The sequence below is a fragment of the Trachinotus anak genome, unplaced genomic scaffold (genome assembly GCF_046630095.1).
Source record: "Trachinotus anak isolate AG129_WGS33_773 ecotype Australia unplaced genomic scaffold, CSIRO_AGI_Tana_v1 ptg000001l, whole genome shotgun sequence".
Taxonomy (NCBI): Eukaryota; Metazoa; Chordata; class Actinopteri; order Carangiformes; family Carangidae; genus Trachinotus; species Trachinotus anak.
Genome location: NW_027273852.1, coordinates 1826135 through 1842931, shown reverse-complemented (window position 1 = coordinate 1842931; position 16797 = coordinate 1826135). Strand labels below are relative to the sequence as shown.

Sequence of the window (16797 nt, the reverse complement as noted above, 5' to 3'; positions counted from 1 at the left end):
AAACAGGGCCAAATCAATTTAAAAGACTTCTTTCAATTTGCCTGCGTCTGTTGAACTATGCAGCACACCACATCCTTGCAGGATGTGGTGTGCTGCATAGGGAGGGACATACAATTGACCCTCTAATGCTCATGGGGAAGATGACTAACATATTGTTTACTAATAGACTCAAGGATTCAGTCAGTAATAACACAACAGTAGACAGTAAAAGAATACCTCATTGAATATTACATTCACACTTTTGAAGATGTAATAGTCTGCAGAATGTGCCTTAAACACACAAGACATTTTATGTTGTGGATGTGTGGGGTGTATCAGTGTAGAACAAAAAAAAATGTTTCTTTAGGTCATGTTTTTTACCTGCACAGACTGAAGTCCTTCTATATCAGCTGTGGACAGGGGAAAAGAAAAAGTGCCTCTGTTGCAGTCATCATAAGAAATCAAAACTAATCACGGGAGATCAGAAGCGATTATCTCATTCTATATAGCCTTTACAATTCCACAGCATTCTTTTGAACAGAAGTCTTTCAGTGGACAGTGACCCTGTTACAAAGCAGAAGCTGTACCAAGTCAAAGCAGTGTGATACCATTAATCCTCTTTTTTGTAGCCTTTCCTATAATATTAATCATAGATTTTCCCAGAGAATCCGTTACTGTATGGTTGTGGCTGAACATTACATGTTGCATGTGGAGATGTGAAAACTCTTGGACATCCGGTCGTTTATAGATACAAAGCAAAAACAGGCTCAAGGCAAATAGATCATTCATCAAAGATTAAAGTATTCGGGGCTACCTATTAACCATCATCCATTTCCCTTACAGTTCATACTGTTTCCCTTTACAAAAGCTAGAAATCATGTTGACAATTGTAGATTCAGAAAATTGTTTCTTGCAGGTTTATCTATATGACTTATTTTATTATCAGGGTGGGTTAGTGATTAAAAGGCAGCAGAGTAACAGGTAACAGTAACAAAGGAAGTAAACCTTTTTTGATGCATCTGCCTTTTATTCCTATTAGGAATTTTCAGCAATAAAAGGCAAATAAGGGAGGCATGTCCTTATGTTACTCCACAGTAGCTCAACATTATGCCCCCTCTTGCATTTTATTTCATTCCATTCAGAGGATATCAGGCTGTGCACTTCATTTCAGAATCGCCAACGTTTTCATATGAGCAGATTCAGCATATGAGCTTTTTCATATGAGCAGGTTCAGGCATTCAGTGTCCAACCTTGAAGATTAGATAGACTTTTTATTTAGGCACTTCCTGGGGCTGACAGTTCCAGAGGATATTGAATTAGTGTACAGATGAGATGATATCAGAGCTGAAATATTTCATAGGTGCTAGACAGGCCTCAGGTAAAATCTCTATTACTGTCCCATCACAGATTTTTCTAGGGTGCTGTGTGACAAGTGGGCCTCACTGTGAAGCACAGAGTGGATGTTGCTAAAGGAAGATATTGCAGTTTTTTTGTGTTACCTTCAAGGCAGCAATGACAACACTGCACCACTGGAAAAATATGAGCACAACAAACCATCTTCCTGTCATATGTTTCCTTGATAAACTAACAATGTGCAGTGTATTTTAAATGTTATTTGTATTTTGGGATTAAAATTTGTGTTTAATTGAAACAGACACTTAAGTGCAACTCGTATCAACCGTGATGCAGAGCATTGTGTCATTTCATATACATCAGTTCTTATAGAAGAAGCAGCCATGGTACAAAAGTAAGGGTGTGCCTATTTGGGGGACAAATGTGATACAATTGCTGTTTTTTTTGTAGTGAGCCTTTGTGGCCTTGATTGCTCCATTGGAAAAATGATTCACAGTCCAAAGATGCCAAGGACATAGATATTTTCTTAGCAATGGGTAGTTACAGTATCAGCTGCTAGTGCCAATTTACCACCTTTAGAGACCTGAAACTAGGATTCTGAAATAATTCGGCATGGACCTAAAATTGTCAAAAGGGGTCGAACATGCTCATTTTTGTGTTTCTAATGTATATATATCCTTACTACTGCATCCATTGTTAAATGTTGGTGATGACAATAAAATGACCCATGTTGGTTTTTGACCTCTGAAACCATTGTTGAAGTAAAAGTACTTTTGATTACTTGCTTTTTTCTTCCTTCTCCTGTAGGACAAGCATGTGTTGGTAGTGATAACCATTGAAAAGATGCTGGAGAGGCTAAAAAAGTCCAACGAGCTTCTGGAGATGATCCTCAAAGGTCTTAATAACTACCTGGAGAAGAAACGTCTCTATTTTCCTCGCTTCTTCTTCCTGTCTAATGAGGAGCTGCTTGAAATCCTCTCTGAGACCAAAGACCCCACAAGGTAAACAGACAAATTTGTGCCCACAATCATAATTATATGTTTTATGATAATAATCATTATACTTGAGTACAATTAGTAGCAGTATCAGTTTTTGTGTGTCGTTGGTATACTTGGTTAGCCCAGGAAAATACTTAAGTCCACTTGTAGCCTGCTCTGAAAGAGTTTTAATTGATTTTCAGTTCACACAACGCTTAAAACTAGTCTGTGTACTGTGTGTAGACAGTGATAAATGAACTTAAACCCAAACCTGCTTCAGTACAACGATATTAGGTGAAGGAAATGATGGAAGAGATTCAAACAGAGATTCAGCATGTGAAAGGAACAAAGCTAGAAAATGAAATAGAACACACTTTAAAGGAGTTATGGCCTTCGAGAAACTGATGTTAGGGTTGGGAAATATTCAGCCAGCAATTGGATTTTTTTTACCACTAAAGTGTTCCTCCAGAAGCCAAGTTCTTACTGATAACCAACCCTTGTCCCATTTCACCCAGGTCGTTTGGTTAAATGTGAATCCAGACAAAATATGTTCCAGCCTCTTACTTTCTTCCTGCTTTCTATTTCTCCTTTCGTTTTCATTTTGCTATCCTTCAGTCCTCTCTCTGACTGTTGGGATTCCCATCACATCAGTAAAGGTGCACACAATCATCAGCTCTTCTGAAAAGACCAGATTTCTTCTGTACAGACTGGCTGAGTTTTGAGGTCTGCTGTGGAGGGCAGTGTAATGTTGGGGAAAGAGGGGAAAAATGTCTATGGCTTTTTTGAGTTATTGGTCACAGAATACATTGTTGGACTAATAAAGCAGCATAATAACAAAACACCCAGATGCCAAAGTAATAATATCTTAGCATCAGAACACTTGTTCCTATTTCCTATTTTCCTGAATGTTTTTTGCATACTGAGGCAATATGCCTATGCTTTGCAGCTACAGAAACATAGAAATGATGAAAGAACTTGTTCATTGTGTAACAAACAATAAAAATTGGCAAAAACAAGAACAATTTGTTACATTAATCAGGACCAAGGACAAGTTTGAGATTTGGGGAATGACAGAACTTACAGGATGTGGTGTGCACAAGAAAGAAAAACCTTTTTCATGTAAACAGTGGGACTCAATCAAAGCAGAAATTCCTATATATGTATATATGTGTGTATGTGTGTGTGTGTGTGTGTGTGTGTGTGTGTGTGTGTGTGCGCCTATACACACTTCTGTTTGAAGTAGTATATATATATAAATACTATAGATATTATACAATACCATACCAAGTGATTCCATTTTCTTGCTTTCCTCTCCTCCAGGGTGAAGCCCCATCTAAAGAAGTGCTTTGAAGGTATCGCTAGTGTGGTGTTCACTGATGTGCTGGACATCACTCACATGAAGAGCAGTGAGGGAGAAGTGGTGCAGCTGCTGGATATCATTTCCACCTCCAAAGCCAGGGGTCAGGTGGAGAAGTGGCTTTTGGAGCTAGAAAATGGCATGATTGCCTCGCTGCATAAGGTGTTGTGTGGACTGTTATTGCGCTTTATTGTTTGTTTGTTTTTAATGTTTCCTTTTATATTCACTCATATAAGCAACTGAACAAATGCAAAGTTGAGCCTGCACATTCAAGGTCTCTCCTGGTATCATTTCTAATAATCTCCGTGATAGAGAAACCCCGTAGTTAAAGCCTTTCTCCATTGCAGGTAATTGGCGAAGCAATCCAGGCATATCCCAATGAGTTGAGGATCAACTGGGTGCGTGCTTGGCCAGGCCAGACTGTGTTGTGTGTCTCACAGGTCTACTGGACGAAGGACATCCATGAAGCCATCAGTTCAGGACAGAAGGTGATCAGCTCTGTACTGTATTTGTTTGGGCCTCTCATGTATAGTATTTAATTACATTTGAGAAACAGAGTTGAGCATCTGGCTGACTTTGAAAAACAAAGATGATCATTTCACAAAACCTACTAGTGTTTTGGAGGAAAAAGACTCAAAGACTCTTCTAACCATCTGAATAGAAAGATAGCCCATCCTCTGCATGCACTGTTTCTAAATTTTGGTTCAAATCAGAATTCAAATGTTTTTATACATAGAGTTAACCCACATAGTTTTATTTGGTTAAAAAACAGACAGGCCAACATGTTTTGCTGAAACACATTATCTACAATATGCCCTGAAGTTCCATGATGTGTCACTGCTTACTGTAGCTGTAACCATGGTAACAACTGGTATCTGAAAAACATCATCTACAGTATGCTCTGATGTTGCATGATGTCTGTATCAAAGTTGTTACCATGGTAACGGAAACTGTGCAGTATACAATCTCAAGCAGAGGATTTAGTTTAAAGAAAAGATTTAAAAGGTTCCCAAAATGAGGTCAACACAGTCTGATGACTCTTGGACAAACAGATTACGTCCCAATGAATTTGTTACTTAGAGTAATGACTAACCTTGTGACACTACCTCCAAGCTTTTATCTACAGTGTTTTAAAACACTTAGGCTTTAAACACATAGGCATAGATGAATATGGGTTGAACAGCTGGCATGAATGAGAATTACAAACATCACATTGAATGAAGACCAACTATAGCTTATGAGCTGACATGTCTTATTTAGTTGATCTGGCCAGCAGAGGTCTGCTGCCACAACCAGGTGTGGTATAATGCTATTTTATAAAGGTGGAAAGGGAAGCCCCTTTGTATCACATGTTACATTTTTCTTTTGATAAACCTCAAGACACAACAGTTTGTTTTACTTCACAGGCTGAAGATCATACCCAGCTAGCAAAAGCACTTCCAAAAGAAGGAAAAGTGTGGTGTCTTTCTTGTAGACATCTCGACAGTGATGGACTTTGTAGTTGTTGCAGGGTTTAAACTTGTGACCTTCAGTTTATAGATGGGGCCTTGATAGCATCCTCTCTCTGTCTTGATAAACTCCAACAAGCTCTGCCTTCTCTTTAATGATGCCTCTCTCCCTCAGGCCCTAGATGCCTATCTGGAGCAGAACAATAGACAGATTGACGACATTGTGGCACTTGTACGTGGCAAGCTGTCCAAGCAAAACCGTGTGACCCTTGGAGCCCTTGTTGTGCTGGACGTCCATGCCAGGGATGTGTTGGCTGTGCTGGTGCAAAAAGGAATAAGTGACGAGAATGACTTTGAGTGGCTTAGCCAACTGCGCTACTACTGGGTGGTAGGTGGAAGCGGTAGAAGATTTGGTGCAAGTCTTTAGTGAGCCATTAGGGCCACAGTGATTAATAAAGGTACAGCTTAAATGATTTATTTCATTCATAAAAAATACTGAGTGATTGATCTCCGAATTCTGCATCACATCTTCTGCAGGAAAACCACCTCCAGACCAAGATGATCAATGCTGGTTTGCCTTATGGTTATGAGTACCTCGGCAACACGCCACGTCTGGTTATAACCCCTCTCACTGACCGCTGCTACCGGTAAAGCTACTACACAACCACCCTTGACAGTTCACTGTCTGCTTTTTTCTCAGATAAAAGTTCTGTCTGTAATGACTCCACAAAGCCTAAGTGGGAGATAGCTACATACATCCCAACCAACCAACCAAAAACCAACCAACCTCATTGTGTACCTGGCATTAATCTGGAAATAATTGATGCTTATCAAACCTATCCATTTGTGCACAATGCTCCTCAGCTAGCCACTAGAGCAGTTTACCCAGTTTTGAAAGATTACTATTAGAACTTGGCTGACTACTATTCCCATGAGACAATGTCAACTTTATGTAACTAAATGTATATAAATAAGAGTATGGATGTGCATTGTTGATGGGGAACACAGTAATTTTTTTTTACATCGTAAAACAAATATACACTCACCTGAGCTCTTTATTAGGAACACCTGGAGACCTGCTTATTCAATGCAACTGTCCCGTCAGCCAATCATATGGCAGCAGTGCTATGCATTAAATCATGCAGAGACAGGTCTGGAACTTCAGTTAATATAATAATAAATAACAAAGTGAAGAGGTTTAAATATGAGCACAGATATTTGGGTGGTCTATCATACCATTACATTTGTGACAATGAAATGTATACAATATGATGCACCTTGCAGAAACTTCACCACACCTCAGTTATGGTTTCAAACATGTTCTGTGAAAACATTAACAACAGTAATTTCCTTAATTCACTTTTAACTTATTAGTAAGTTCCTGTATTGCAGTGCAAACACTACCCATATTACAGTATAGGAAAATAATATATACTAAATAACAGTTTTGTCAGCAAGCTGGAGGAGACCTTTTCTGACATGTTCCTGTTGATAAAGATAGTAAATATGAGTGAAATCACACTGTATCTGAAATCACATTCCATAAGCTTTGTCCTGTCTCTTCATCCTCCCTCAGCACTTTGTTTGGTGCCCTCCACCTCCATTTGGGAGGGGCACCTGAGGGACCTGCTGGCACAGGAAAAACAGAGACAACTAAAGACTTGGCTAAAGCTGTGGCCAAGCAGTGTGTGGTCTTCAACTGCTCTGATGGACTGGACTACATTGCTCTGGGCAAATTCTTCAAAGTGAGTGAATTCTCTTACTATGACTTTCTGCAACTAGTTACAGTTAAATTTAAACACTCACAGATTCTTGAAAGCATGTTCACCTTGAAATCGCACACACATTGAAAGAGTGAAACACTAAGGCCCTATCCTACACCTGGTGAAAAGTGCAACACAAGTGTCTTTGGTTCTTTCAGACCAACACAATCATTTTCCTGTCCGGCGCCCATTGTTTAAATAGCAAACATACTTGCGCCCATTTGAGTGCCAATGGACGTTTTGGTCTTACAATGAGGTGTGGTCAGGCGCATTGTTGGCGCATTGCTATCTTGAGGTAGCAGGAAGTGATTGCACGATTGACCAAGAAAGACTGGTCTTAAATCAGTGGCGCATTGTCAAGAGAGTAATATGTTCCTAGATAAGCAGGAGCACAACGCGCCTGTTACGCACAAGCAGAGTGTACTGAAAATGCGCTTAGATGTTGGGATAAGTCAGGTGGAACATTACCATACAGCCTCAGAGGATTGGAGCATTCTTTGTGACATATTGTGCGTTGTATAACATTGTCATGTGTTATGCGTCATGGATGTCTCCTGCATGATGCTCTGCAGAGGAGTGTTCTTTCTTACTACCTGGTAAATCCACCACAGTGTGCCCCATTCTTCACCTAGATTTGTCCACCAAAATTTCATAATTAATTGAAGATTTATTCACTCTTCTCATCATATAACATATGATAACATATATTGTGATTTGTGCCAGTACGTCTCTGTAGAGCTGTGCGCAGCTCACTGATTCACTCAGCCCTCCCTTGCCCCTCAGAGTGCACAGAGCTGCTGTGTGTGGACTGGGCTCTCTGGTCAGTCACAATATTTAATCAACTCCCCACAAATAGAATCTAATTCTTTGTGAAACACTGCAGCATTATAATAACAATGCACCAAGGTCCAAGCACGCCTCACTTTCGAAGGGAATGGGAGATGGCACTCTGATTGGTTTAATGTATGTTACGCCAAAACCCATGAATAATTAAGAGATTTAGTACAAGCCTTTTGAACAATGTGCCTGGTGCAGCGTCTGTTTTTTCTGCCATTAAAATAGCAAAATTGATAGGGACACACCCAGAGTGTACTTGCACCATGCGCTCTAGACCAGGGTTTTTGGATCATTAAAATAGAGCTCTTTCCTACAAGTTAAACCAAGCATTAAAAAATATTTAACTTCTAATAATTGATTCATAAATAGATATGCCCACATGCTGTTACCCTCTTCTTTCTGATAGAAGTGTGCCAGAACAGATACTTCCACCACACTTGCATAACTGAGCATTTCAAAGAGTCTGATAGTACAAGGTGACACGGGTAAAAAAAAAAAACAAAACACTGATGGCTCAGTCAGGGGGCCTTGTTTACTGCCCCCAAATACTGCTGCAGTAGATCAGTGTCATGTAATTAAAGTTACATATGTGTGTTGAAGCCACATAAGCTACACTAAGTGATAGCAAGAAAACACTGATGTGTTTGTGTGTAATTGCATATGCCAATGTGTGTGTGTGTGTGTGTGTGTGTGTGTGTGTGTGCAGGGCCTTTTGTCTTGCGGAGCTTGGGCCTGCTTTGATGAGTTTAACCGCATTGATTTGGAGGTGCTGTCTGTGGTGGCTCAACAGATTCTCACCATTCAGAGAGGTTTGTGCTTTTTTTTCAGTCTTTCCCTTTGATTCTTGTGTACACAGGCAGTGTACCAGAAACAAATTTGGCAATCTCTCACCAGTGAAAAAGCTTTAGAAACTTTAGACTACAAAGAAGTGCAACATGGAGCTAAGGTTATTTGTGTAGGCTGGCCAGCAGGACTTCAAGCACAGCTTTGTTCACTGTAGCACAACATCTCCTATGGGTGCTATGAGTATCGAATGACTTGCCTGATAAGATGCAAGGGCCAAAGGGCCATACAGATTTTTCTTAGCCCAAAACTGCTGTTACTTAAGTGCTGTTGTTGTTTTCAGACCAGGACTTTGTCCTTATCTGAATCGAGGATTGAGGTTGTTGCATGTTGTACTGGTTATAAAGCCTTTATATGCAAATTAGAGAGTTGTAGGTTTTAATGTGAGACATTTTAAAGCTTCTAAGCCTATGGCTTAAGTGTTAAGGTTTGCATTTGTATTTGTATGTGCGCAGGCCCATGACATGTCTCTAATGGGCATGTGCAGTTATCATGTGATATGGCATACAGGTTTGGTGGACTTGGCTTCTATGGATATCATCCTCAAGGTGCTCATTACAAAAAGTGTACAAAGAAGTGGCAGTCCAAAACTGAAGTGGGAATAAAGAAATGAGCTATCTCAGCAGAGATAAAAGGTATAAGGTAAAGGTATAAGGCAAATACTCATTTAGTATCTGTGTATCCAGGGATTGCTGCCCATTCTGAGATGCTGTTGTTTGAAGGAACAGAGCTAAAATTGGACCCCTCCTGTGCTGTGTTCATTACTATGAATCCTGGCTACGCTGGACGCTCTGAGCTACCAGACAACCTCAAGGCACAGTATCAGTTCTCAGGCATTCTTTCTATTTTAAATGCCCACACTATAATAAGCATGTTTTCATTTATCAAAACTGCCTCTTTACACCAGGCTCTGTTCAGGACTGTGGCTATGATGGTACCAGACTATGCAATGATCGCAGAGATTGTCCTCTACTCGTGCGGCTTTGTGACTGCACGGCCGCTGTCGGTGAAAATTGTGGCTACCTATCGACTCTGTTCGGAGCAGCTGTCCTCACAGCATCACTATGACTATGGGATGAGAGCTGTCAAGTCTGTGCTTACTGCTGCCGGAAACCTCAAGGTCTCAAAACAGAATTACTTGGATATGATGGAATTCATTGTTCATTGTTTATCAGAATTTTTTCCCACAAAATAATTTCAGTCTGCTGCACTGTAACCGTGCTGCCACTATGAACATGTTTGTATTTCAATTTTTAGATGTCCCATACTGTTATTGTGACACTTTTGAGAATTTAAAGATGATTTCTTTTCAGGGAAGTAGGACAATCTGTGATCATAAGGCAACAGTAAGAAGAGTGTCTAACTGGGGTGCAACAGTTTCTCAACTCTTGCTCACTGTGTTGCTGAAAGTAGAGCTGAGCTAGCCAAAATGAAAACAAGCACATAGCAGAGTGTAATGTCTTACCTAATCTTCAAAACAGATTTGGTTAAATTTTTAATGCAGCGGAAGCACGTTTGTTTTAAGTAGGGTTGGGTTACATATTGCTAGTATTTTTATACTATTTGGACTGTATGCACAATTAAAAATTCCTTATCTACTGTGCAGGAGTAATCTTTCAAACACAGTAGGGAAAATTAGTATTGCCCCCTACCTACATATTTTCCAAGCACAACATGACAAACTTTTTTTATATACTGCAAACATGGGATATGCCCCCAGTTTGGTAACCTGATGCAAAGGTGTATGTTTTTTTTTAAACAAGGTTCTATCTAGAGTTGTCACTTAGACCCCTGGCTATAGCTAAGTCTTCTTGAATTGAATGGTTGGTTGACAGCTACATATAGCACAGATAAACAGTTTACAGTGAAACTTGTCTTCATAAAGCCCCATAATTCAACTGCTTTACATCTGTCCCTATTTTACCTTTGTTTATGTCTCTTATCTTCTACTTTTTCTCCTCCCTCCTCCTTGGGGCAGCTCGCTTTTCCAGAGGAGAATGAAGACATGCTGTTGCTGAGATCCATTATTGATGTCAATCTGCCCAAGTTCCTGGCCCATGATCTGAAGCTGTTTGAGGTGCGATAAAGTGGAGCTCCTCTTGTCTTGATTAACGGGTGGTACACATCAACTGATGTCAGCACATGTTAATGCTGGTCAGTTCATTTGGAACCACCATGCATGAGGAGGATTTAAGCCTGTTAAAGATTTCACTAGAATGTGTGTGTATGCAAATGGCTGTTTACACTGAGTTTCTGAATATGTGTGTCTATCATTCGTCTGTGCTCACCCCAAATATCTCAAGGTGAATGTGAAACTTGTGAAACTTATTTCCATCGTAAGTTATGTTTATTATGTATGTGTGTTCCCTCATTCAACCACGAGATTCCCTTCTCGCTGTTCTCTAACAACTTTACCTTTACATCACAGGGTATCACCTCTGACCTCTTCCCGGGGGTCAAGCTCCCACAACGAGACTACCGCATCCTGCTGGAGGCCATTGAGGAAAACTGCAGACGCATGAACCTGCAAGTCACTGATTTCTTCGCTGAGAAAATCCTGCAGATCTTTGAGATGATGATAGTGAGGCATGGTTTCATGCTGGTGGGTGAGCCCTTTGGAGGAAAGACCAGTGCCTACCGTGTCCTGGCAGCAGCCCTTCATGATGTCTGTGAAAAGGTATGATGTCCCAAATCTAACCAAGAGGCTGTAGAAACACGTGGACTCTGTGCTCTTAATCTGTTGACAAATGATAAAAGCTGGATATGCTAACTTTGAAAGCTGGAGAAATTAGAAAAGATATGATTTAAGATAACGGCAACTGAACTTGAGAAAAGACGCATTTTAGGCTTCAAGTTGTATGTAAGCCTATACAGTATACACTGTGCAGTATTTCTTACCAGGGAGGCAGCAAAGGCTCTGTAGCTCACGGCAAGGAAGCAAGTCTTGATCAATAGCGACTTTAAACCACTTTGTTTTCTTGGTTGCTTGGTAGTTGTCCTTGAGGTCCAACTTATCTGTTGTGTTCATGTCAGGTATTAGTCTGCTCACTTTGTCAGAAATTTTGAAAAAAAATAGCCTTATATTCAGATGGTTGACCAAGCATTTCTTAATTGTATTTCATTATGAATTTTGATGGGGTTTCCTGAGTCCTTGGGAATCACTCAGTCTGTAAAAAAAAAAAAAACAAAACAAAAACTCTAAACCTTCATGACAAGTAAAAATATGCATTACAATCAATATCCAAGGCTTATCTGCACTACATGTTTGTCCCAAGTAAACACATCCATCCAATTTGTCAGAGCTGTAGTCTTTGTTTAGTAGTTATCGATCTCACAGAGAAGAGCAGAACTGGCTTGTTGTATTTACATGGCTGAGAGGGCCGAGAGGCATCCCACCAAGGAGACAGATGAAGGCCTGCTGATGGAACGCCTGGGAATGCTACATTTATCATCGTCATCCTTGTCGCTGCACATCCACTGATCATGTCAAACCCCCCCTCCCCTCCCTATCCTTTTTGTATTGTTTTTTTTTTTTTTGTCAGCAGCTCACTCTCTCATTGTTTTTAACTCAAAGCGACACCTTGTCTGAAAAGCCTTTTTTCGCAGTTTTTGCTTTTCTCCCTCAGTTAGCAGAAGTCTTGTCATACAAACACTAGTCGTCTAAGCAATTTATGAGTCTTAGCGTCGACAAGTTAGTCAAATGACCAGCCATCATGCTCATTTATGCACATTTTTGTTTGTTTTTGCTGTTTCTTTTTTAAAAAGAAAATCCATAATCCATAACCTTTGAAGTAAATAATTCTTATATACATATATATATATATATATATATATATATATATATATATATATATATATATTTTACATACTGTATATGTGTGTATGTACATACTGGATCTATTCAGAATTTGCCTGTCCATCGATTTTTCTTTCGTTTATGATATCTCTATGTGCTTGATCTTTTTTTTATGCCAGGGTCTAATGGAGGAGAACCAGGTACAGATCACTGTTATCAACCCCAAGTCCATCACCATGGGCCAGCTGTACGGCCAGTTTGACCCCGTCTCTCACGAGTGGTCCGATGGCATCCTTGCCGTGAGCTACAGAGCCTTTGCGTCCTCTTTGGTAAGATTGCTGCCCATATGCATTTTAAACAGATTTTGATTCAGACACAACCAATCAAATAAGCAAACAAACACAAAGTATGGTCTAACTTGTGAAGCATCATGTTAATTTGGAGACTTGCTTTAAATGGTAATTAAGCACAAAGCACAAGTGCTATATTAATTTGATATCTGTTGATATCTGTTGTCCTGTTAAAGTATTTTAACTTTCCCCTGCCAGCTAATCAGAAACACATATTTTCTCTTGACTTGGTATTAATACATACAATTTAAATATTTCACTGGGTTTTTATGTTGGAATTCAAAAGCTGAAAACCTTTTGGTGCTGACCAGTGTGGTTGCTTCAGTCATGATGGAGGGTTGGAAACCCACATCATTTATCCTTGTGGAGATGCCACACCTCCTGGTGGATGAGGACATGGTTGAGGAGACAGAAGGAAGGTGCTTTACTGCTGGCACCCTCAGAGAGTGATGTTGCTTCTCAAGGTCATTGATTGAGTCTGTGGCTTTGAAACAACTTTGTGTTTATATAGTCTGCCAAACAGCTCCTCTTAGATCCACTGTCAGCAGCAAGATTTTTGTGATAAACAATATGGCCAGATATGTAGTCACTATCCTGTAAAAGACTGGGAGCAGATGGGGCCATAGTTTCATATGATTTTAAGGTCACTTTTCACATCTGTGCTAACACAGCCTAATGTGCTGTCTCTCTAATTTTGTAACATTTTTGCACTTTTTTACTAAAGTAGGCAAATTTAACTCTTGAACTACTGAACAGTAATATGAGAGGTTTGAATACTCCACCTTTGATAGCTAATTGGAGGATCTAGTGGAGGTATTTGTTGTCAATATTGTTTTGTGTCTTTCGGGTTGTGACAGTTTAGTTTTAGCAGTTTAGTTTTGTTATTGAGCTGAATTAGTATTACAGTGGAAGTTATGTAATGTCTGCTTATATCACAGGCATTTAAACCAATGCTGTCTCTGTGGAAACAAGGTATTTGAAGCAACTTCTTATTCCCAGTTAAAACAAATAGTATTTTTGAATCTCTGCTTCAGCCACATTGTGCTATACAGATATATAACTACTGTGATCTTGTGATCTGAATCACTTAGGGGAAGTGCGTCTGCACTTCTCCCTGTGGGTTAAAACACTAAAGCATGTTGCACTTGTGGTACATTAGGGTGTAACCAGAGGTCATACAGTATGTTCTGTATTATAGGTAGCTGTGCAGCAAGAAGGTGAGACTGAGATTGCATTATCATCTCCTCAGTCTTTGTTTACAAGTTTGGGATGGAACATTGTATAACAGACATGACATTCCAATTAATTGCAAGCTGATAGAAACAAAAGCTGCAGTGGCAGGGTAAATAAAAAAAAACATTTTGCTGTCTTGTTAAATTTAGATCTTTAATAACTCTCTTCCCGTCATGTGCATACACAGCCACAGACACATTGCAGTGGAGGCATGTCATAATGAAAAATCATTTGTTTGCCCTTTTGTCAGATTGTTTTCCAATGAACTTGTCATTTTTAAAATTGTCTATGTATATAAAGTTGTCATTTTACAAATTGTTTTTTTTGTCAATGAATAGGGGTGCAAGGAGTGGTTATGACAACCGAGGCAGTATATACGGATGCAATAAAAATAGAAAACAAGAACAAACCTTGTCTTAATTCAGTCTCAAAAAAGTCATTTTCCTCTTTGGGCTGTCTTTGTTTTTCCCTTTTTTTTCCGGCATTGTATTTTACTAAACTAATTGTTCGTGTGCTAATCTGGAGTCAGCAGCAATGTAGTGTTTTAAACTCTCTGCGTACACAATGAGATTTTTTTTTTTCAGTGCCAGTGCTCTCTGTCAGATCATTACATTACAGCATACTCACTTCCCTCTCAAGCACCAGATGGCCCCAGCCCAGGCATATCCATTTGTTTATATTACAACAAATCAATTTAAAACAGAGCTCTTGCCAGGCCATTTAACTGGAGAGCTGACACTTTTGTCAGCCTCTATTATGACAGTGTAGGTGTTAATTTTATTCATTTACCAAACATTCTTCGCTTAGATTATAATGCACATGAGTTCTTTGGCGACCTTGAAAGTACGCACAGGGATTTCTGTCAGTGGGAAAGAAGTAAATGCAGTATGTGTTATATGATTTGAGGATACAGGCACTGAACTTATAAACCCAGCCCAGAACACGACTTTCAATGCACTTTTAAGCCCTTCGTCTTAACTCTCCATGAATACTTTTAAAATTCTGTATATTTTAGCACTGCAGGGGCCCTCTGGTAGACTGAGCTTGATTTTTTCATGTAAAAGTTAAATGTTTTATGTATTTATTTGTCTATGTATTTGTCTGTATACGTGTTTGTGTCTCTTTACATCCATAATTTCATCCTTCCATCTGTCAAGCTGCCTCAACATCAAGAATTACATACATTTATATGGCTCCATTTTAGCCTGTATTTGTCTGATATGATTATCTTTTGGTTACCTACAGCCAACAAAAAAAAAGATAAGCCAGGTGGTCCGTGGTGTGGCCAATATTTTCAGTACAGTCAGTGGACTGTACTGAAAATATTCCATCATTGATGTGAGCATTCTCATTTCTTTTGTCTCTCAGAGCCCCGACAGAAAATGGCTGATCTTTGACGGCCCAGTGGATGCAGTTTGGATTGAGAATATGAACACAGTACTCGATGACAACAAGAAGCTGTGTCTGATGAGCGGTGAGATCATTCAGATGTCCCCGCAAATGAGCCTCATCTTTGAACCCATGGACCTGGAGGTGGCATCGCCAGCCACGGTGAGAAGCATCTTTACTTTGATTCAGGGTTTCATCACAATGTATCCTGCTGTTCCATTTTATGGCAGTGATGGTTTTCAATCTCTGGATATTCTTGAGGATGTATCACTTACACTTCTTATTAAGAAAAAAAATTGTTGTACAGAGATGGTAATTTTCTTACTGTAACATTGTACTGCACCGGTTCAGGCCAAATTTCGGGTAATACACTGCTCGGGTAATATATAATATATATTCGGGTAACATAACACCCTAACCCAGATTATTTTATCATCCCTTCAGTTACACAAAGGGTGTCTTAATGATGCCCTTGATCTCTGTCTTTATTATATACATTTTCTACTATTTATCTAAGTGATGGTGGCCTGTGGCTGTCTGTTTTGATTTTTTTGTTATCTACTCAAATAGTTTAGAAATTGTCAAAAAAGGATCAACCAACATTTTTTGGTTTTAACTATTACATCCTTGGGTCAGTATTTGCATATCATCTTTTTTTTCATCTATTTTTGATTGGCTAACCATTCCTTGAGTTCATGTCCTAACCAAGTCCCGTTCTCACCTTTCATGCCAGTTGGCAATAGATACAAAATTGTTTTGTGTGGATTTTCTCCTGTTTTCTCAGATTTTGGAATGCTTAGTTCCCTTTGCACTGCAGTTATTGCCACTGCTGCCTCTGTTGTTGGCCTGTGGGAGTGTAGACAACCATGTGCTAAGCCTGTAGTGTTGCTAGCTATTTCTTTTTACCAGCTAATGATGACATTTACCAGGAGGGAAAAACACACTGGAGTTTGATACTGTCCCTCCCCAGCTACACTCTTTTCAGATATGCTCAAGGATATGTCCAGCATAGTCTTTTTATTAAATGATGTCAGTTGTCAAATTTTGCAAAAAATAAAAAAGAGATGACAGGTGCTACACACCTCTCCATTCTTTTGAGATAAACTGCTGTCTTCGTATAGATATTATGCAGTATATAGAAAAGGTGTTTTAATTGTACCATTCTTTGTAGTTTGTTGTGATGTGGTAACAAAGGCTTGTCCTTGCAATACACACAGTCTTGAGAGAATATCATCTCTGCCAGACTCTACTTTTTTATTAAACAGACTTCCATTTTTGATTCTCTATAGCCTGGCATCTGCTCCTTTCATCATGCTGAATGCACAGGCATCATGCTTTTTTGTGATCACTGTGAATCCCCTCCACTTTGTTCATGGTCCCTTTTGTGCACTGTTAATCTCTCTTTCTCTTTTTGTCTATGGAACATATTTATCTTAAAACTTTTAACATTTTCTTTTTTTCATTTTCTCTAC

At 39.4% G+C, this 16797-nt stretch overlaps 1 protein-coding gene across 2 annotated transcripts in view; it reads left to right on the top strand.

The window, feature by feature from the left end:
• The window catches only part of dnah7 (dynein, axonemal, heavy chain 7), a 72276-nt gene that overhangs the window by 17323 nt on the left and 38156 nt on the right, over window positions 1-16797 (top strand). For both annotated transcript variants that reach the window (XM_071487381.1, XM_071487305.1), the window contains exons 20-32: window positions 2140-2333; window positions 3630-3828; window positions 4014-4154; window positions 5290-5502; window positions 5652-5761; window positions 6691-6859; window positions 8421-8523; window positions 9244-9371; window positions 9465-9677; window positions 10536-10634; window positions 10986-11234; window positions 12533-12682; window positions 15305-15487. In XM_071487381.1, the coding sequence (XP_071343482.1) occupies window positions 2140-2333; window positions 3630-3828; window positions 4014-4154; window positions 5290-5502; window positions 5652-5761; window positions 6691-6859; window positions 8421-8523; window positions 9244-9371; window positions 9465-9677; window positions 10536-10634; window positions 10986-11234; window positions 12533-12682; window positions 15305-15487 (2151 nt within the window). The remainder of the gene's footprint in view (window positions 1-2139; window positions 2334-3629; window positions 3829-4013; window positions 4155-5289; window positions 5503-5651; window positions 5762-6690; window positions 6860-8420; window positions 8524-9243; window positions 9372-9464; window positions 9678-10535; window positions 10635-10985; window positions 11235-12532; window positions 12683-15304; window positions 15488-16797) is intronic.